The 21,335-nt window shown below is 35.4% G+C and overlaps 3 protein-coding genes across 10 annotated transcripts; 2 read left to right on the forward strand and 1 right to left on the reverse strand.

The window, feature by feature from the left end:
* The first annotated feature begins 593 nt into the window (after positions 1 to 593).
* LOC143428552 (protein FMC1 homolog) lies at positions 594 to 2,608 on the forward strand. Of its 6 annotated transcripts, none has more exons than XM_076903509.1 (3): positions 594 to 862; positions 1,727 to 1,915; positions 2,156 to 2,608. In XM_076903509.1, exons 2-3 carry the CDS (start codon positions 1,904 to 1,906, stop codon positions 2,474 to 2,476), a joined length of 333 nt encoding a protein of 110 aa, XP_076759624.1. In that variant the 5' UTR covers positions 594 to 862; positions 1,727 to 1,903; the 3' UTR covers positions 2,477 to 2,608. The 6 variants fall into 6 exon arrangements, with proteins under 6 accessions (XP_076759624.1, XP_076759626.1, XP_076759625.1 ...); XM_076903508.1 differs by lacking the exons at positions 594 to 862; positions 2,156 to 2,608 and adding exons at positions 905 to 1,144; positions 1,221 to 1,545 and having other exon boundaries at positions 1,727 to 1,862; XM_076903507.1 differs by lacking the exon at positions 594 to 862 and adding an exon at positions 916 to 1,144 and having other exon boundaries at positions 1,221 to 1,915; positions 2,156 to 2,313.
* On the reverse strand, positions 2,493 to 4,989 carry LOC143428548 (short/branched chain specific acyl-CoA dehydrogenase, mitochondrial). The gene is made up of 9 exons (XM_076903500.1): positions 4,869 to 4,989; positions 4,412 to 4,526; positions 4,181 to 4,281; positions 3,816 to 4,022; positions 3,548 to 3,718; positions 3,350 to 3,475; positions 3,072 to 3,254; positions 2,858 to 2,993; positions 2,493 to 2,785 (listed from the first exon to the last, which is right to left on the reverse strand). The coding sequence occupies exons 1-9, from the start codon at positions 4,896 to 4,898 to the stop codon at positions 2,610 to 2,612; spliced, it is 1,245 nt and encodes a 414-aa protein (XP_076759615.1). The 5' UTR covers positions 4,899 to 4,989; the 3' UTR covers positions 2,493 to 2,609.
* A 1,695-nt stretch (positions 4,990 to 6,684) lies between these two features.
* On the forward strand, positions 6,685 to 21,220 carry Hts (adducin 1-like protein hts). 3 transcript variants are annotated; one of them, XM_076903483.1, is made up of 16 exons: positions 6,686 to 6,821; positions 6,890 to 7,193; positions 10,531 to 10,870; positions 10,960 to 11,146; positions 11,219 to 11,601; positions 11,699 to 12,148; positions 12,623 to 12,759; positions 12,852 to 12,969; positions 14,511 to 14,624; positions 14,756 to 14,848; positions 14,928 to 15,123; positions 15,212 to 15,349; positions 15,422 to 15,493; positions 19,214 to 19,281; positions 20,019 to 20,162; positions 20,844 to 21,220. In XM_076903483.1, exons 3-15 carry the CDS (start codon positions 10,760 to 10,762, stop codon positions 20,145 to 20,147), a joined length of 2,196 nt encoding a protein of 731 aa, XP_076759598.1. In that variant the 5' UTR covers positions 6,686 to 6,821; positions 6,890 to 7,193; positions 10,531 to 10,759; the 3' UTR covers positions 20,148 to 20,162; positions 20,844 to 21,220. The 3 variants fall into 3 exon arrangements, with proteins under 3 accessions (XP_076759599.1, XP_076759600.1, XP_076759598.1); XM_076903484.1 differs by having other exon boundaries at positions 6,685 to 7,193; positions 20,034 to 20,162; XM_076903485.1 differs by lacking the exon at positions 20,019 to 20,162 and having other exon boundaries at positions 6,685 to 7,193.
* The last annotated feature ends 115 nt before the right edge of the window (positions 21,221 to 21,335 follow it).

Here is a 21,335-nt window from a genome sequence, read left to right on the forward strand (position 1 = left end):
GGCTTTATACGTTCAAAGTTCAGTATCTATTAAAGGATTATATAAAATATAAATATATCAATATAATATTTCGTTTCGATTGCAGATGTAGTTAAGAATTGTGATTCTAATAAGTCATGATCACCTGCACGGTATGCGTACTTGGTACATAATTGCGTGACTGGTGTACAAACAATTCTGCACGGTTAAGTAATACAGGATATTTCGTTACGCTTGCAGTTTCATTTTTCGATTAAAACTACAGTGTTTTTAATAACGTACAGACAGAGTTTACATGGAAAATAGAAAAGTGAAATGATCTTACGCAAGAAAGAATGAAAAATCTGTAACTCTTTTAATTCGTAAATAATTTCGATAGTAAACAAAGCTTTAATTGTATAATGTTATGGATACTGATAGAACTTACTTCGATAATGAAAGGCAATGGGAGTGCAATGTATTTTAGCAGTATCTGGAAACAATCTTATTTGCATTTTTCAAAGTAATCCATTCTTTATCGGCAATATGCAAAATTCGCTCCATAATATAGCATAGTGGTGCCATCTGTGCAGTAGAAGTAGAATTTGGAATTATTTACATGTTTATTAGACAAATGCGCCTCTCCACTGCACGTGGCGGTTATTTATAAACAGAGTTAGAATAATTACTACAGAAAATATAGATTTCAATAAACAGATAGGCATCCTTCTTGCATATATAAGCGAAAGTGGTGTCGAAAGCACGGAAAATAGTTGAAAATAAAACGTGTATGCGTCGTTATTCTTTGACACAACAGTCAACAATATCACAGTGTCGCCACGATTGTTTTGGTTTAACCTTACTCTCGCACGGATTGCATAATATCAGCGAATTTTAGTAAAAGGTGCGTGTACTTTTGCGTACATGAACGATAGAATGAGTGTGTGAATAAATGAATTATTTACAGTATGTTGCTATGAGAAATGGATACGTGTTTAAATATACATAAGTAACTACAATAGAATTGATTAATACTTAAAATGCCAGAGAATGAAGAATTCAAACTCGTAACTCGTCGAAAAAAACGTGTACCTCACGTTAGAAATAATCACCACTCGAGTCTATCTTTATCTGTTAATGATAAGAATAACGATGACTCGAGCATTAATTATGAAATACTTCTCGGGTAAGGGATTTTCAGATATACATCTTCCAAAAGTACAAATGCGTTTTTCTGACAACAATTTTTAAACAATTTTCAGAAAGCTGCATGAAGCAGGAAATGAATTGAAAAATTCAGCATTTGCTGATAATGTTTTTCATTATCTAAAAGATTCATTATCTGTCCTAAACGTTAGTGGCATATCCGACATACTGTGTTATGGTTTAGGAAATTTTTCTAATCGTAAATCTTCCAAATATCAATTGGCATTATTATTGTCTTTGAAAAAGCACTATGGTTCTCAGGTTTATCTATACGATCCAGTATTTTCTTCTAGAGAAATCGAATTACTTAAAGGACTTGGTTGTAACATCATAGAAGTTAACGAAGAGGGCAAACATGTCATACATGATAACATTACATTGGTATACATGCCACATTGTTCAATACATTTAATTAACAATTTTCTCTATGCAAATTGGTGCAGAAAGTTAAATAAATGCATCTTGTTGACAAATAGCTTTTCAATCGTAGTGGACAATTTGAGACATTCAAATAGATTCACTTCTATCGACTACATCTTGCGTATTGAACCATATGTTACAGAGATTGCTTTGAAAAATGATTTTTTGTACGAAGAAGCATTTAATGACTTGAACATTCATATATTTCTTGAAGAAAACATTAATAAAGTTCCCCAGAATTTTTGGAACAAACGAGAGGAACCATGTTATCAAGATACAGGAATTGACTATGTAACTGCTAAGCAAACTGAAGAATTAGATGCTAAGAATTGTAAATATATCTTTAACAAACTCTATTGGACATAACTATTGTTTGTAAATATTTTCTTATTTAATTTTTGTCCTCTCATCTCATATGTTTGTAAAAATTTATTTTGTATTAATGTGTTATAGTATAGATGGTGAATATATGCTCTAAAGAAATATAAAAATTAATAATGCTATTTTGATAAAATTCGAGTAAAGCCAGTATTTTTGAGCCATAACAATCAGTTCATTCTGTTTGTTATAGGTTGCAACAAAAATGAAGCCTAACATGAAGTTACTTCGATCACTCATACAAGAAGTGCGACGAATGTCTCCCGAACAAAGTACGAAAGATAACATTATGATACAATATATTTTGAATGAAGCACGGTCTCATCGAGAAACTTCCGAAGTTTTATGTAAAGCACGCGAAGAATTACAAAATTTGGCACAAACATATCTTTGCTACTTGGAGTCTCAACGATTAGGTAAAGAAATTCACACTCGATATACAGGTAAAGGTGAACGGAGTGTCAAAGAAACGGCAGATCTTGTCGGATTTAAATTACCTCACGATCCAAAATGAGTTCATTTTAAATAAATCGTATTAAAATATAAATTTATTGATAGTCTGCATTATAAAAAAATAATAGAAAAAGACAATTATAAAAAGTATGGGTTATCAAAATATAAAATAAAATTTACTTATAACGTCGTACTTATGAATATTCTTTACGAATGCATTTGGCTATAGTTGATAACTGCATGTTACTTGTGCCTTCGTAAATAGTTCCGATTTTAGAATCTCTGAAATATTTTTCTTGAGGAAAATCTGTCATATATCCTACTCCACCCATAAAATCGATGCATTTTGCTGTGACATGTAATGCCGTTTCTGCAAAGAAATACACGAAATTCTAGACATTTAAATATCTCATAGTTTTCATATAAAAAGAATTTTAATTACCAGAAGCTACCAACTTCGCCATTGCCGCTTCCTTTTGTACTTCTTTCTTAGCATCGACTAATCTGGCTGCGTTATAAACCAATAATCTAGCGCATTCGAGCTTAGTGACCACTTGAGCAATTTGATGTTGCATCGACTAAAAAATTTTAAACGTTTATTTTTTGCGACTTACATATTACATGAGGGATAGATAATTTAATTTTTTTTCGCGTACTTGAAATGAAAATATATCTTTTCCAAATTGTTTCCTTTCTAGCGTGTACGGTATAGTGGCGTCCAAACAACCTTGTGCTATACCAATCATTTGAGCGCCGATACCAATCCTGCCTTCGTTTAGAAATCCAGCAGCATATTTGTATCCATGACCAAATTGTCCCAAGATATTATTTTCAGGAACCTGAGTACACGAAAAATTCGCAAATGAAAAAAATTAATGTCGACACAATGTATATTAGTAATTTTTTTTTTTATATAGATAATCGTTTCATTTACCCTGACATTGTCGAAGTGCACCATGCATGTACCGGATGCCTTTATGCCTAATTTATTTTCTGGTTTAGCTACTGTGACACCAGGCGTATCGCGTTCTACGACAAACGTTGTGATTCCATGGTATCCCTATACCAAAGATTTGTTACTCTCGGTATTTTAAATAGCAATTTTAGTAAGACGAAAATATTTCGTACTTACCGCAGAAAAATTTGCATTTGCGAAAACCACAAACAATCCCGCAATATCGGAATTTGAAATCCACATTTTCGTTCCATTTATCACGTACTCAGATCCATCTTTCTTAGCTTCAGTTTTCAAGGAAAAAGCATCTGAACCTGAACCAGGTTCTGTAAGACAGAAGCTTCCGGGCTAACAAAAAAGGAGAATATATGTATTTTTAGCGTCTTGATCTATAAACAAGAACTTATCGAAGTTCGTCACGTTTTATCATAAAATACTTTCTTACGTAATCTTGAGCTAATCTTGGGAGATATTTTGCTTTTTGTTCTTCCGTGGCAACTTTTCGTATTAACGAGTTCACCAGGGTATTGTGAATACCTACAAGGGCTGCCACAGCTCCATCAACTTTGGCAATCTCTTCAAAGGCTAATATAGTTGTCATAAAATTGCATTCTGACCCGCCATATTTTTGTGGTATTTCGATGCCCATTAACTATCAATAAATTGATTAATCGTATTAGCGAGAGTCTTTGATAGTTCGCAATAGTTAATTATTTCGGATTAATCATAACTCGAAAGTCAGTCTATTATAGTATCAAATAATGATATTATGAATAGACAACGCGTAAAAGTTGTACCATATTTACTTACACCATTTTCGAAAAGTTTTCGCAGCAATCCCTCGTCTATCTTGTTTTCCTTTTCCATTTTTCGCACGAGAGGAGTAATCTCTTCTTTTGCTAATTTCGCGACTACAAAAAGTTATTAAATGTTATGTTTCATAACGATAATGAGACAGTTAATTGATTAGAGAGTGCGCAAGTTATCTTACTACCCGCGAGTAAATAAGTATGATATTGCAAAGCATCCGATAATAATTACCACTTTCTCTCATTAAAAGTTCCTCGTCTGTAAAATGAGATAGGGGTCCTGCACCCTGATTAAATAGCGGTACACAGGTATTCATGTGTCTTTTGATATGTATCTTGGATGATACCTGAAAATTAATTTTATTGTTCTATTTTCGATGTACGTAGGTGTATCATACTGTAGAAACTTGAAATTAAGGTTCCAAACAAAGGCAAGTTATTAGTATATTTCGACTGAAAACATTAATCGGAATCGAAAAAAAAATGCTAAGGATATTTACAGCTGTAGTCAAATGGTCGTTAACTAGACAAATATATTTGACTTCAAAAACTGTTTCATTGAAATTTAAATATATTTATGAAAATTTATAATTATTTATGAAAATTACAGTTGACTAATGAAATCGTATTATTCCCAGAAACTTTTTAAGAAAGATTGTTATAGTGACAAATCATATATGTATACATACCTGTCGCACAAGGAGCGTAAAAGAATACATTTTAATTAATTTATTTATTATTCGATTTTTATGTTTTAAATTAATTTTAACAAATATTCACACGAGATATAATGGTACCGTATAAAATATTTCGATATCTATAAGAATTTAATAACTTTGTAGGGAAAAAACAGAACCTTGGTAGGAGAAATATAAATTAGAGATCAGTGTTGTCTGGTCAGAGGCTACAATAACACTAACTACACTGTTGTATCGTATACTTATATCTGTTTTGCTCGAAACTCTACTCCCAGTTGATTCTATACAGGCGGCAAACAGGTTCTTACGCAACACGAAAAATAAAGTATTAATGTTTGATGGTACAGAAACTAGTGTCCATATCAATTACGTTTATCAGAAATTAGGACATCGTTTACGCATACAACTTACACATATTCATACAGCAATAATAATCAGATCTATGGAATGAAAAATTCTTTTATCTTACGAATACAAGGCTGTTTACGTAAAATTGCTAGCTTAGTAATATTAACATGACGATAACATTGTTCTTCGTTTAAAATTGCTTCGACATCATATTTCAATATTTTTATTAAATGGCGGCCAATTGGATCCTATTAAGTCTGATATAGAACTGAGATTGTGTTTTGTGTAATGTACAGTTGAATTTTACTCATACATTTATCGATGTACTTTAACCTTCTAGCTGATTCAAACCACTTACGTTCATTTATAAATTGGCATCTATGGCTAAATATGTTTATTTAGATTTAATTGAGTCTGTTCTAATCGCTCATGTGCGAAAATGCGTTGCTATAATTCGTGATATACTCAAATATGAAACTAATATAACAGGATTGATTCTATTTGCTTATATTACTATTTCGGATTAATAATCTATTAGTTGGCGCAAAAGTTTGTCTTAAAAATTGAAGAAGCGCATTGTTTGAAACGTTTCAAACCACGTGACACGATTCAGTGCACGAGTCAATCGATAAAGCGAGCTAAAGCAGAAATCAATTGAATGCATAAACTGATAGGCATACTAATATATTTATATTCAAGTGTAATGTACATTTAATAGGTTTATGTAAGATATTTAATAAGAAATATGAAATGATCAACTGTATGTGGTAATGCTTTTTAAAGTAAGCGGTGAAATCGAACAGGTCAATGACATACTGTGGCTATGGCTATGCTCCAATCAACGAAAGGTTCCACGGTTTTAAATTTAACTTCGTTATTCTGTTTCTGTTGTTTCAGAAAAATTCATTAGAGAGCTTTTCTATCTTACAGAAGACGGGAACTATATTTTCAAATTAAAAAGCGGTTAACTTAGGGGATAGTCTCTCTAATTCGTAAGATGATTAGCGTTTTCTATAGAAATATACAGATTGTTATGAATCTGTCGCCTCGTGTAATGCTAACCCTAATGTCCGCTGTCCAATGAGGAATGGATCTACACAGTGCCATCTAGAATCACCTGGATTGGATCATTTCGTATTGGATGGCGGTCACTGCGGCGTATTTCTATTACTGTCCCATATTACGACAGAGTTTATAACATTGTCTATACTACTTTCAAGCATACATCCATTTGTAAAGTTTATGTATAACAACTTCCTAAAAACAATTAAGATTTTGCTTCTAATATTTTACAGGTGAATATAATCTCATTATAGTAGTATGTAATTGGTTGTATAATAGTAGACCGTTTTCATTGGACAATGAATTAAAGGATAGCCAATCAGATGAGGTATATTTTTGAGAAGCGATCCCTCGTTGGATTGCTCCTGATGTTTCGCAGATCGGCTGCGCACCAGTATTGTGCGCACATCCACGCGCCCATCATGCAATTAGTTGAAGGAAAAAAATAGGAATGCGGAGTAGGATAGAGGCGAGGAAGAAGCACCGACGTTGATAACGATTATTCAGTTCTGTTCGTGCCGGGAACAAGAACAAGTATGATAATTCTCACTAACGTGAGTACGACTGAATTAATTGTGAAGTAACAAAACAAGAAACCGCAGTTGGTTAAAAAGCTGAAAAGGGAGACGTGTTCGAAGTGAGTGCAACAAAAGTGGAGAGGAGAAGATAGCAGTGGTGGTGGAAGTGGAGGTGGTAGAAATAGCAGTGGTGGTGGTAACACGGGAGAATCAAGAGGTGGAGAAGGCTTGGGGAAGGCTTGCCAGCCGCCGGAAGAGCATCAAAGGGGGCGGGGAAGCTGTCCACCGAACGGAACGACCGCTCGGTGATACGAACAGCGAGTCGAACGGTTCCCCGAAAGGATACGGATATATTAACTATCAACGATAGTTACCGATTTTGTGTTAGGTAAGTCTCCTTAAATTACGTCAGAATGTACATCTATAGAGGCAAATTAGTTAAAAATTGCTGGTGTGTTCGGGTATGAATAAACGTGGCCTTAAATAATTGACAAGAATGACGTAGCGTAAGGGGTGTGTCGTCGATTAGGCGGCAATCTTGGATGCTTTTTTGTGGATCGTTAGACACTGTTGAACAGCACGTAATTCATAAAATGTAAGTCATGTTTCATATCCGCCTTCAAATATTACGCAAAAGTACTTCGATAATTAATGATAAAATATTCGCTGTCATAATTGCGCCATTGAAAACCATTACTCTCTTCTGGGTATATCGCCATTTGCATTGTTAAATCATTGACCTTCTTTTCTCGCGGTGTTCCTGTTAAAAATTCAGTTTAAACTATATAAATAAAAGTTTAGAACGCGACAGCCAGTGATGCCATTTTGCTACTCCACTTTCTCGTTTGACATTTATTATAATCTAACAAATACAACGGCGGGAAGAATTGCAATGAAAATAAAAATTGCTTTTGCTCGTTTTAGACTTTCATTTCGAGAATGTAAAATTTGTAGTACCTTACTATTTTGTATGTACAAGTAACAATGACAAGTAAGTGTGTCAGGACCTGTGAACGACGCGTGCCAGATTCTCTCCTTTATCCCCTGTATGTATTCAATCGATTCGTTACGCGTCTAGCCAAGTCAAGATAGTAAAAGTGGCCAAGATATATTCAAAGTCAAAGTTAGTAGTTTTTATATCATTAAATTTACTCATCAGTGTCCGCAGCTACTCAAGCGCGTGTACATATGAGATTTTCTCGCGTTTATTTGTACAGCAATAAACTGACATTTATATATATACATATGCATGTGTACAACTTTATGTACATACATGTACGTACGTATATATGTAAAATGGTCATTTGGGCGTATTCACACGAATAACCATACGCTGAGTTCGTCTCGACGTCCTTATGATCGAATTCGTAAAGGGAAACAAAATGTCGATGTAACCCACCAGCATACGCATGTATGGGTAGACGCGCGTCTTAAGCAGAGACTCCAAAATTATCCTCAATTTTCCGTCACAACTATTAGCTTGAACATAAGTGTACAAAATTACTGCATAACAATAAACGTTTTTTTTTCCTGCGACAGCTCAATACCACTCGCGCGCAATCTATCGTTGCTTGGAAATAAACCTGCTGCTCAAGTTTCGGTTCTATAGAAGGCACGCTCACCTGTGCGTTCGACATTGCGTCGATTTACCTTTTGCCTGTTCTAAATGTATGAGGTTTCATTTTATCAATAATTATACTTCGCCGTTTCTTTCATGATGCTGAAGAATTAAGTTTGTTAAATAAGTTAACCCTGTATGCCCTTGAAAGTGATAATATTTCTGTATATCATTGAAGTGTTGAAATTTCGTTTTAGTGAATCAGTAGTGTTGATTTTATTAATGTGAAAGTGAAATATAGCAGCCGACGCCTGTTATTCCTTGATTAACCGCTCGAGAAAGAAAATGCATTTTTTCTGTTAGTACACACGGAACGCGGTGATGGTGGTCCCTCCTTTCATTGGAGGAACGTAGTACCACCCAATGAACAACGATAGTAAGCTTTGCGTTTTAAGTTATGACATCATCGCGTCGAGAAACAGCGGACGCGTCGCATTAAGTATCTCGCGCGGTTCACTATCTCGGTAGTTCAATACGTTATCGACATTTCTCGTGTAATCGATTCTTCACCGTCGAACAATTGTAAACGCGACTATACTAAATCTGTATTGTTCCCTTCGTTTCGCTGGGGTCGAATATTTCAGTTGTAGATATCCGGTAATTCTTTCCAAGAAACGTACAAGGAAGGTTAAGTTAGTATCGTCATGTTACGAAGATATTTAGCAATTAGGCTTCGTTGATAAGTAACACGGACGAACATTAATTGGGGGAAGTTATTACATACTTAAATTAGTCAAACATCTCATTTACATCATTTATCTTTTACACATTTCTGTTTAAACTTATCAGTTGAAATGCAAAACCAAAAGACCGACTAAACTGCGATATCCACCATACACGAAAAAAAATGGTCGCAACCGAAAAGTGTATCGATCGCTTCGCTTCAACGGTAGTTAAGAAGTAATATTTCTATTTCTGTTTACACATAAATATACCTCTTACGCTAGCTTCAGTTTCAGCACTTCATTTAACAATTTAACTTTCAAAGATTCGTCAAACATTATATTGAATTAATTATACTTGTTTAACCTTTACAAACATAAATAATACATTTGAAAATAATTTAGAAAACAGTGGTGTCTAAATTGTTAGATATATTCTCTTCCTTTATAACAATGCGTTCTTGTGGTTCTCTAAAACTTCGTGGAATCGTCCGTTTCTTAAGGTACTCGATGAAGCAAACGACAAAAGGGCAACTGTATATAAAATTATGATGAACAGATAGCGCATGATTCCGTGTAAAGCTGTGAAAGAATTAGGAAACAATTTCTGTAGTTTGCTGGACCAGCATCCGCGGAAGTTGTGCATTTGGGTTAAGCATACGCTTCCGAATTATTAAGAGCCATTAAACAAGATTATTAGTGATACTAACGCGTGGTACTTGACACGTTGAGCCTCCGACAAGGAACACCTGCAATACTACAACTTTCCTCATTTTCTCTACGTTTAGTTGTATTCGAATGATAAATACGTTCCTTTTTCTCTATTGATTTCGACAAATCTAAGTGTGTATTTTTCTTTTTTTTTTATGAGGAGAGTCATTCAAGATTTTATTAAATATTTTCACTCATATTAAATGACTCTGAAGGAAAGAGGCACTTTTGGTAGGTCTAGTGTCAAGCTCTCGTGACGAAAAAATATGTACGAAAAGTATAACGGGCGTAGGGCAGGATGGGAGTATAAATAAACGGCGTAAGAATTTGAAAAAAGAGAACCGCGGTTTCAGTCGTTCTAGGGATTCTTGTCAGTTACCCCTACTACCTACGCATTCGACGCACCTTATACTACTCGACTGTTACTCGCAAGTTTATTGATCGTTTCGTGACTTCTGTCACTTTTCCTTCCGTTCGCTTGTTTTTCTCATTTTAACTGAACAGCTAAATGTCTGAAAACTATGGGTTGTACGAACAACGAGGCATGATGCATTGCGTACGTCAGCGAGATAAGAGAGACATTAAAAGATAAGGAATCTTTATGTTGTTTGAATGGGAAGATAACCGATTGCTTCTATTTGAAGTTATTTTCTTATTTTCGCTTTCTTCTAACTTCCGAGATAAACTGTGAAATGTATATTATATAATAAATACAAAAAATATATTTGTTTCAGTCCGTATTCAACGGCGGGGGTGGAAGGAGGAGGAGGAGGCGGCGGCGGCGGTGGTGGTGGCGGCGGCGGTGGTGGCGGCGGCGGCGGTGGTGGAGGGTGATAGGTGATAGTAGAAGTAACGGCGGTGGTTAAAAAAACAAAAAAGTGGAAGCGTGAAGTAGAAGGAGAATTATAGTCTAGAGGAGAACGTAGAGAAATTAATAGAAAGGAAAGATAGTAAGCAACAACGATGGCGGACACGAGTCAACAGCAACCATTGTCCGAGCCACACACAAACGGAGTAATGGACGGTTTAACAGAAGAGGAGAAGAGTAAGATGCGGCCTGCAGATATAGATGCTGTAAGATTCGTAGGAGAAATTGAACTGTCGTTTTGACCTTAAAAAGATATGATAGCATCGCTTTGTTTATTCTTATTTTTCCTTTGCAGGACATGAGAGAAATGGAAAGGAGGAAGAGAGTCGAGATGATGATGAATTCGAGACTCTTTCGAGAAGAATTAGAACGTATAATCGAAACACAGATGAAGGATGGTGCTGGACCATCGGGTCTGTTACAGCAAATTTCTGACATGATGGGTGCACAGGGTGCTCGGTTTAATGCAAACGTATTTAAAAGTACGTTGATTAAATGAACCAATTGTTTACCTACTTCTCAAACCATCAACCAATTAATTTTATTTACTATAGATTCGAATTGCGTGTTACCTATTAATGACATTCGCGGTGTCGAAAGTATGGGTTACGCAAAGGGGGAGAAATTGTTACGCTGCAAATTGGCAGCAGTTTTTAGACTGCTCGATCTTTATGGTTGGACCCAAGGTGTTGGTGGGCTAATTACGGCACGTTTGAATCAAGACCACGAGCACTTCTTAGTTAATCCGTATGGTCTGTTGTATCATGAAGTCACTGCCTCCAGTTTGATCAAGGTCGATATGCAAGGTACGATCGTAGAACAGGGAACGACCAATTTCGGTGTTCACGTGGCAGGATTTCAATTGCACTCAACGATTCACGCTGCTAGACCTGATATCAAATGCATTGTTCATATTACCACTCCGTCCGTTACTGCTGTGAGTAAAGAAACGATAAATTTTGTTCCCTTTTCGTTAAATCATATTTTTTGTTACTTATTTTAGTAAAAAAAATGTTTTTCATTTTTTTTCACAGATCTCGTCGCTTAAATGCGGATTATTGCCGATTGGACAAGAAAGTATAGTAATAGGAGAGGTAAGCACGCATCAATATATAGGTGGATCTTTCGAGCCGGAAGAGAAAGAAAAGATAGCAAGAAATCTTGGTCCGATGAACAAAATCATGTTGTTAACGAATCGCGGTGCTCTCTGCTGCGGAGAAACTGTTGAGGAGGCTTTCTTCAATGTTTACAACATGGTCCTAGCTTGCGAAGCTCAGTTAAAATTAATGCCTGCCGGGTTGGACAATTTAAATCTAATTTCCGAAGAGTCTAAGAAAGCTATATTCGAAGCTTCACGAAAACCACCTACACCACAACATACGACTTCCATCGCTGATAGCACAGCCCTCGCTGAAAAGCTTGAGAAGCGTTGGCGTATTGGTGGAACTGAATTTGAGGCGCTTATGCGGATGCTTGATAATGCAGTAAGTATACAGATTTATTGTTTCTTTTGCTTTTCTTGTAGTTTTTTCTTCCTTTTTTGAACTTTTCGTTTTTATTTACAATTGAGAAAATTATATTTATATGCATTTATCAACTGAAAAGACTTTTGATCAGCCTAATAGTTATTGCATATAATTTGGTGCTTTAAACCTATCTTGCAAACACGAATGTGTGGTAAAGACTGATATTATTCCTCCTTGGATAGCCGCAACCATGCGATTGTGTTAGTATGATAGAGTTAAAGTTTTATATTATACAAACCGGAATTTCGATTTTGCCCTACTAATACAAACGAGTAGTGGTTACTGTCCATGGAAAGTAGTTTCATCTGCTGACATCATTTCTCATTGAACGTTCGCGGTCACGTGTTTATAATAGTGAAACAGGCTCAGAGCTTTGTATTGATACAGTCGTTAAATTGACTCAATATAAAGCAACGTTCGAACCTTTTGCAGGGTTTCCGAACTGGGTACATATATAGGAATCCATTAGTGAAAGGAGAGCCTCCGCGACCTCGAAACGACGTTGAGGTACCTCCGGCGGTTTCGTCATTAGGGTATTTACTCGAAGAGGAAGAACTCTATAAACAGGGGTAAATATTTATTTGCCAGTAGAAGAATGGCCCACGATTATCAAAGGAAACTTTTAATTATATTTTCTGTTTTTTTTTGTCTGTATGCATAGGCTCTGGAAGGGTGGTCGTAAAGGCACGGATCGATCACGTTGGTTAAATTCACCCAATGTTTATCAAAAGGTTGAGATTCTCGAGACAGGAACTCCAGATCCGAAAAAGATTACTAAGGTAGAAGTCATCACTTTTGAGAACAAAACTGAGTAGATATTTCAACGAAATTGCGAAATAAATGAAAGTTACAGAAATATAAAAAGAAATAAGAAAACAATGTGTGGTAACAAAATATTGGCGCAAGGATTAAAACGATCTTGCGAATATTATATTAAAAAAATAATAATTTCAAAAAGTCAATGTCCAAATTTGTGAATCTTCTATGTGCACGTGTTGTTACATTTATAATCGTCTGAAAATTTATTCGTTAGGAAATAATTGTCGCAATTGTTCGTGGGTACAAGCTTCTAATGATAGCGCTCTCTATTCAAATGAGACAAAGATGAATCTTATTGCCTAACATCAATCATTGTTTTCTTTGAATATATTTTATTGCATGTATTCGAATGATAGTAAGCAGCAAACTTGTACGACTTTAAGACATCGGTTCACTTGATCAACGATATTGTATTCTTTGTTAGTTATACATGCTCACTTCTGCAGTGACGTTGTCATACTTTTGCTACATTCCAATTTATGATAATTTATTAGAAAATATATTGTCAAGTAGACCCGCAGAGAGAGGGAGGGAGGAAGATACATATGATCACTTGATTCTCTAGGTGAAAAGGCATCTAAACGATTTTTTAAATGATCTGCTTATAATCAGCACAAAATGTAGTCTTAAATAAACATCACTATGATATCGCGCATCTCTTGATCGATTGATAAAAATTATAACGAAAGTTTATTGCATCTCTCTCTTGTAGCTTATTAATCTATATATATATAAATAAATATATGTCTACTGTTTATCGTGTATAGGTAATTTTTAAAGAAGAAAAGAACCCTTATTTTTACTGTACAACAACCTGACAGCATGTTGTATAAAAAAATGTAAACAACAGAATTATACTTAATTCTTTATATTTATATTTCGATAATGAACAGCCTTATTCTCGAGCATTTTTTCGAGTTTATGGCATTTGGACGTTGCCCCAAGAACATCGCCTATAAGAGGAATATACGATGTCTATGGGTGGTGTCATTTAATTAATTCACATTCGAAACTGTGTATGAATGTGTGCCTGTTAAAATCGTGTCGTCGAAGCGATGGGTAACTTTTGGTCCCACTGCATTTACAAAACCAGATCGATCGACCCTATACAATGAGAGTGAGAGAGAGAGGGAGTGAGAGGGAAAGGAAGGGAAAAAAAGAAGAGAGGGGGAGATACACTCTCGGATAGTAGTCCTGATTGGTGGTAAATGTAGAAACAAAATGATCATTTTTTTAATAGTATGAGAACGAAGAATAATAGTCAACTTAGCCAAGAACTCGAACTTCAATTTGACGAAGAAACGATTTATTTAGAATGTCGTAACGTTAAGTACACCTTAATGCTCAGAAATTAATAGGAATGATAATACGACGACATCACCAGCAAGCAGGCACACATAACATACGCAGACAACGCGAAAGAGAAACGTATTTTACAAATGCTGTGTCGGATGTCGAATTATCGATGAGGGTCGAACTAACGTTCTGGTTTTGTGTGCAGTGGGTGTCAGACGGCTCTCCGACCCATAGCAGTACCCCGGTGAAGATCGACGGTGCCCTTCAGTTCGTACCGAAAAATACCAATCCAAAGGAATTTAAACAAATCCAACAACAGGTAAGTAACATAAAATCTCATTGATATTATTTATATCTTCATCCTTTGAAAATAATTAACACAGAAAAATATAGGAATACTTTGTATTTACAAACTGATCAAACCCTTGGAGTTGCTTTCCTTTTGTTCAGATAAAAGATTACCGCAGAGCAGACAAGATATCGGCTGGACCACAATCCCACATATTGGAAGGAGTTACATGGGAAGAAGCTAAAAAGATGCAGGTAATGTAAAAGATAAAACATTAAGCTTGGGAATTTGGATATATCTATTAACAAAGGAATATTCCTTTTTTTTCAAAAGGATGCTACTATTAGCGGAACAGGCGAACAAGTAGTATTGGTGGGTGCAGCCAGCAAAGGTATCATTCAAAGAGGCTTTCAACACAATGCGATGGTCTATAAGACACCGTACGCCAAAAATCCTTTCGATGCTGTTACCGATCAAGAACTCGATCAGTACAAAAAAGAAATTGAACGCAAACAAAAAGGAGATCTCTGTAAGTAAATGACTTGATACTTTAACTTGAAACAGTCAAGTTTGAAAATTGATGTCTTATCTAATATATGGTTTTTTTTATTTGTCAGATGATGAATCACAATCAGAATCGGAAGCACTGTCATCGTTTAATGTTAGTCGCGCAACACACGAATCAAGCACTGCCAAAAGTCCAATTCAGTCACCAGTATCCGTAACCTCGGAGACTGAAGAAGAAAGCAGAGATGGTGAGTGTTTTGTCTTTACGAGAGGAAGATCCAATATATGTGCGGACCAATTTATCGCTTTTTCAATTGCAGAACCCCGAGTACTACGAATAGAAACGAAACAAGTGCCTGCACCAAGTCAACCTGAAGTTGTATTGAGCGACGGTAAGTTATTATTAATAATTTTAACTTTCGAGTTTCAATCTCGGATTGTTAACTTTCTCAGCAACAAAATCATTGTGAAAAAAGCCAAAGGAACGTGTAGGTTGCATGTTCGAAACAGTATATGTAAAAAGCCTTATGTCGTATCGTTCATTTTGTTTTCTTCTCATTTCCTACTTCCTTCCTGACTTTTATCGAATGTACATATGTGTTTCAGTATAATATTTATTTTATATAAATTTCGCTTCTCTATCTTAACAATTAACAATAACAGTTACACGGTTTAACCCACGAATGTAAAGATGTTGCAATTTTCCACTCCACCTTGGTTTTTATCATTATTTTTGCCATCATTTATGATCACTAACGCTTGCACCTTGCATGCCCTGTCACATCCGCATAAATGTTATGCACGTTCACATTTACCAGGGACCTCGAATTTGTTTGTATTAATTTCCCTTTATTCCCACCTTTCTTCGTTTACTTCCTTTTATTTTTATTTCGTAACGCATGTTAATTGCCTTGTACACGCTATATTACGTAAAATCGTTTCCCTCAACGATTGCGAACCATCAAAAAGGTTAAACTAACGTTTCGTCGTTAAGTACAGTAAAGTGAAGTTGTGTGTAATGAAGACTGACATTTATGCAGGCTACCTGTATCAACACGGTTCATGGTTCTTAGAAACAACATATTTTTTTGTCCCGTCGACTATCGCGAACGGTCATTCATCATACGTCTTGAAGACGGGCAGGTGCGGGCATCCGTGATCATAAGAAGTATCTTCTCTCTCCATGAGAAAGAAGATAGATATCAAATGAGGGATCATTAAAAATGTAGTTGCGTTGTTTTTTTTTTTTTGGACAATATGGTTGCAGATCGTGATTCACCCAGCAGATACTGCAGTCAGTGTGAAAACGAATATATCAACGAAATTGAAAATGCAGCTTACGTTGATCGCGAGAGCCGTAATAGTCAAGTTGCAGAGATATATCCTGAGGAACCGCGTTTAGAAATTGCTCGAAGCGATATTATCGCAGAGCGACTGAAACCTACGTTAATCGAGTACCGTCCTTTTCCTTCGACCCTTTTAACTAACGATAAGATTAATCATTCGGTAACCGCTGTGTACAATAATCTTGAAGAAGCTTCAAATTCAGTTATCTCAGAAGATAACGAGTTACGAGGAAAATTGTACGATAAAAGAAAAAGCAAAGCTCGCAGGACATTGGAAATGAAGCGCGACGAAGATTTGTTGAGTTCTCCATGCAGAGGAACTCCCATCTTACCTTCTTCCTCTTCACTTAAGGAAACTACGAAAGAATTAAATGAGGAGACAGAAGAACGTTCCATCGAACGTTCGCTGAGACGAATTGCAGAAATGGTAAACCGTATCAATACCAATGCTTCCATATCGAGAACAAAATTGAATATTTTGTCCGGTTCTGATCTAAAAATCTCTACAAAGTATAATTTAAACTCTCAGGATATGAATTTAATATATAGGCTGACTTCACTTATAGACGTAGATGATGATGAACATACAGGGGAAGTAACGTTAAAGGAATCATCCACATTAAGTAATCGATACTTTCTCTCCCAAACAAACGGAGAGAAAATTTCCGAAAACAGACAACAACAATGGCACGAAGATAGCTACGTAGAAGAGAATACTGACGATTACATTTGGTTTGATTTGTTACATGGTACTGAGAGACACGATCTTTCTAACGAGACTTGTGAACTTATGAGCGATATGCCTTTCGATAATGAACATTTTAAGGACCATTCCAGTGAAGGTTCGGACATGTTGGAACTACACACTAACACGAATACTGAACAGTTCGACTCTAGTGGCGAATGCTTTCGAAATGACATTAGTGATGCCGCAAACGAAATCATCGCAGAATTGAATATAAATGATACTTACGTGGCCATTTCTTGTCTGGTAAATGAGATTTATCAACAAGTTTGTAATATTGTTTTTTGTATACAAGTAAGCGATCAATATACTTCATTGCCAACCACTCGTAATTCAACTTCGCCATTACATTTGACTATGAAAACTAATCATATATCTGGAGAAAGCGAAACGCGCCAGGCTAATCAAGATAAACATATATTCGTCGTACGCGAAGTTATTCACCATGTGATTGATGTATATGAAGACATTCAACAATCATTATCGGATACTTACACAGCAACATCGGAATATTCTTTTAAGCAAGTAAAAGACAGTGCAAACATAAAGTCGAAAGAAAAACGAATCTCTGATAGGGTTGGTACAGACGAAAATATGGAATGGGAGATGAATAATTCCTCAGTACTAATAAATAGTGAAGAATCCAATAAAGAATTTTGTGATAGTATGCAAGTTCCATCAATTGCTGTTCCTTGCGATGGTTTAGTTAAAATGAACGAGGAGGATAAAATAAGCAATTCTGATGCAATTTTCGAGTTTCGTACAATAGTAAAAAAAAATGAAAAAAGTATGGACGGGAAAGCAATTGAATTAAACTTTCGAGTAGAAAGAAATCACGGTATCGCAAATAGTATCGAGAGCGAAAGATTGTACCCGAGTGATATGGAGAGAATCGAGCATTCGATTATATCATCATCGTCAAATCTGTCCACAAGGTCTGAGAACATTGATTACGTGGAACAAGATATAAATTCGAATGATTCACCCAAAAGAGAAATATCTAAATTGCATGATATTGCAGAGGTGTCCGAGCCTGTAGAAATGTGCGTTGAATGCATTTATTGCACAAAATTCGGTACAGTGAATCACGATCCAGAATGTTCTTCGTTACCGCCTATAGATGAAGAGGAGATTAACGAGACAATTCTAAATTTCAACGGTATCGAAGGCAATGACGCAAATAACAAGCTAGGAAGTCCCAGAAATATTTCTCTCTAAAACACTTCCATTAAACTATTAAACATCTTTCTTTTCTGATACAGAAATTCATCCCCACAAAGATGTAGCGTTTGCTTCAGTGGAATTTGCTCGAATCTACGACCTAAGAGAATCAATTGCTCATTGCACAGCTTACCATACGCATTAACCGTTTTGTCGTGATAAAGCGACAAAAATGCTTTTTTAAGTAACCATAAACATTCCTGCATGTTATTATAGGTTACAGACATTTGTTTTTAACTAATTAATATATACATATATACTTTCTTTTTCTTTCTTTTATTTATTTTTAGTTTTCATTTATGATTAAGAAATGTATATGTGTGAAATAAGTTAAACGCTACTAATTGGAAAAAACAATTAATACGGAGCTAATTTTTATTTTGTTTTTGCAAAGTTATGATTTGGTTTGTTTTCTATTGTTCAGAACAATTGTGTTACGCGCCTTACTCGTATACTAAAACAGCTGCTATATGCAAGCTTTCATCTTAGTTCCTTTACTTTTTATTTGTATCTGAATCTATGTTTCGTATGCAAACATTATGCGAAATAAATCATCTTCATAAAAGTAATGGAACACAGCTTTAACGTTTATCTAAATTGATTCTATAATTTTTACCTCATAATTAAAACATTCAAAGGGAGAACAAGAATCACATACTGTTTTGCTTTCTTGAGGTAAGCTTATTTTTAACTTTTAATATCAATGAAAAGTTTTCTGATAATTGTAGGTATAGATATATTTTATCTTTATCGTTGTAATTTTCTGAACAATATCTAACGCTCTGCACTTTATGTTTCAGGGGAAAATACCGTAAACGGCGATCACTCTGATGCGCACCACAGTACATTTTCTCAAAGTAGTAAAGAGGTTTGTTATCCGTACTTATTTAAATGTTACATTGTCCTCGAGTTTGATCAAAAGCGTATTAAGCAATATATTTCACGTAACATCTCATGTCTATAATACTATCCATCGCACTTTAATTAAAAGAAAACGATTGAGCAGTAAAGAAAAACTCGAGGGTTGTTAAATATCACACACGAACACTAATATTTTTGTAAAATTACATTTCATGTTTCTTACTACTTCTAACAAATCTAGTTGGCATAAATCGTATCTTCTTATACGTGAACAAAAAACTTAATCAACACAACTTTTTCTCTTAAAATAATTGTAAGTTTGTTATTCAATTTTCACAGTCTTATCTTTGGTTGTTGAATGAGTCTTGAGAATCATACGAAATCGCTGCTTTTTCATTAACTGTGATAATAAGCTAGTACGCCAATAGTGTTCGCTTGCATGAATCTAAGGATGGCCGATTTCTGTGGACACGATAAAGATCATGCAAAACGCTAATAGGCGAGGGTGAAGAGAATAAAAACACGCATGTGTACGTCTACTTGTATCTACATATATATGTCATGTATGATGTACAATAACGTATAAAATATAGAAAATTTGATAAAAGAGTTTATTTAGTGAGAAAAGGAAAGCGTACACGTGTATGTTTTATGGGGGGTGGGAGGGAAGAAAAAGAGAAGGGTGGCTAGTTGCATGTGCATGCAGAAAGGTTTATGGTTACGGTTGGGACCTTCCGTGTTAAGGGTTCCATGTCGCAGGATGTGAGCGTTAGTGAGGAGTCACCGAAAAAGGAAAAGAAGAAGAAGAAAGGCCTCAGGACACCGTCTTTCCTAAAGAAGAAAAAAGAAAAGAAGAAGCCAGCCGAGGCGTAGGTAGTCCTAATTTTGGTACGTATATATAAAATCACAACATTGGAATATTGATGGTTCTATTCGCATCCAGCTTTTTTTTATTTTTTTTATTGACTTTTCTTATCGACTTCAATTATTGATTCTAACCAGTTAACTTTCGTGTTATGAAAAAACATACATTTGTAAAGAGAATCATATCTTATCTGCAAACACTTGTTACTTGATAAAAAGTTATGTATATCGATCGCGTGAACGAAACTTCTCAGAAATGTGAGTACAGAATTATCCAAGAAACACTAACAGAAAAGATGTAAACGATAAGACACGTGTTATCGTTTACTTGAATATTTACGTCGCGACATTTATCATCAATTGCTGTACTCTGGAAATACTAGGAAGGAGTACAAAGAAGAAAGGTAGGCTTGAGATTTGTACGCCAGAACATCTCTCTTTCTTTCTTTCTTAGAATAGAGGAGCTGCTGGCGCTAATGTAATTTGCATAGACGCAGCAAACTTAGTTCTCATCTTTTCTAGTCAGTTAGAATCATAGTTGCCGTAACGATACTTATACGATTGTATATTATCGTTCAACCATGTGTGTAACTCATTTTTTATTTGCTAGTCTCTTTGGATATAATAAATACAAAACACAAAATGTTCGTCGTCTAGGAAAACTAATACTTTACTAAAAATCGTTCTTTCGTTTTCCATTTCCAGACACTGCCACGAGCAAAAGCTTATCGCAAATAAAAGAACAACTATCGAATGAAGATTAAACCGCGAGACAGAAGAGTCGAAGATCGCAAAGCGAGTCAAAAGTGAATATACCGGAGAGGAACGAAAATAGAAAATAGGATATAGGTCATAGAGGAAAATCGAAAAAAATTGAAATAACCATGCAACAATCACAGCATCTTTCCAGGACTCAAGACTGCCATCGCATTACGTCTACGATAAGAAACTATATTGTACTGTTAATGTTTTTACGTTTTTAATTTGTTAAAGCGTCGCGCTGAACTATTTAATCCGCTATTTAATTTTGCCTCCCCAGCCCCGTTTGTGTAATACAATAAAACAAAACGAAAGAAAAGATATATACGTCTACAAACGACGAGGAAAGAATGAACAAAAAATTAATAATCGTTGTATCATGGTTTTGACCGTCCATCTGCAACTATTCCATTTCGGCTTCCCTGTCCTTTCTTTCGT

This window comes from Xylocopa sonorina, chromosome 10, assembly GCF_050948175.1.
Source record: "Xylocopa sonorina isolate GNS202 chromosome 10, iyXylSono1_principal, whole genome shotgun sequence".
NCBI classification, from domain to species: domain Eukaryota; kingdom Metazoa; phylum Arthropoda; class Insecta; order Hymenoptera; family Apidae; genus Xylocopa; species Xylocopa sonorina.

Bases quoted from the DNA above. Each gene is read 5' to 3' on its own strand.
- LOC143428552 (XM_076903507.1), top strand. From the start codon at position 999: ATGCCAGAGAATGAAGAATTCAAACTCGTAACTCGTCGAAAAAAACGT. The intron at 1,145-1,220 runs GTAAGGGATTTT...AACAATTTTCAG, and splicing joins AATTATGAAATACTTCTCGG to AAAGCTGCATGAAGCAGGAA. The intron at 1,916-2,155 runs GTAAATATATCT...TGTTTGTTATAG, and splicing joins AGAATTAGATGCTAAGAATT to GTTGCAACAAAAATGAAGCC.
- LOC143428548 (XM_076903500.1), bottom strand. From the start codon at position 4,898: ATGTATTCTTTTACGCTCCTTGTGCGACAG. The intron at 4,023-4,180 runs GTAAGTAAATAT...ATTTATTGATAG, and splicing joins GAAAACTTTTCGAAAATGGT to TTAATGGGCATCGAAATACC. The intron at 3,719-3,815 runs GTAAGAAAGTAT...CTTTTTTGTTAG, and splicing joins CAAGATTAGCTCAAGATTAC to CCCGGAAGCTTCTGTCTTAC.
- Hts (XM_076903483.1), top strand. From the start codon at position 10,760: ATGGCGGACACGAGTCAACAGCAACCATTGTCCGAGCCACACACAAAC. The intron at 14,625-14,755 runs GTAAGTAACATA...CCTTTTGTTCAG, and splicing joins TTAAACAAATCCAACAACAG to ATAAAAGATTACCGCAGAGC. The intron at 15,494-19,213 runs GTAAGTTATTAT...TTTATGTTTCAG, and splicing joins TGAAGTTGTATTGAGCGACG to GGGAAAATACCGTAAACGGC.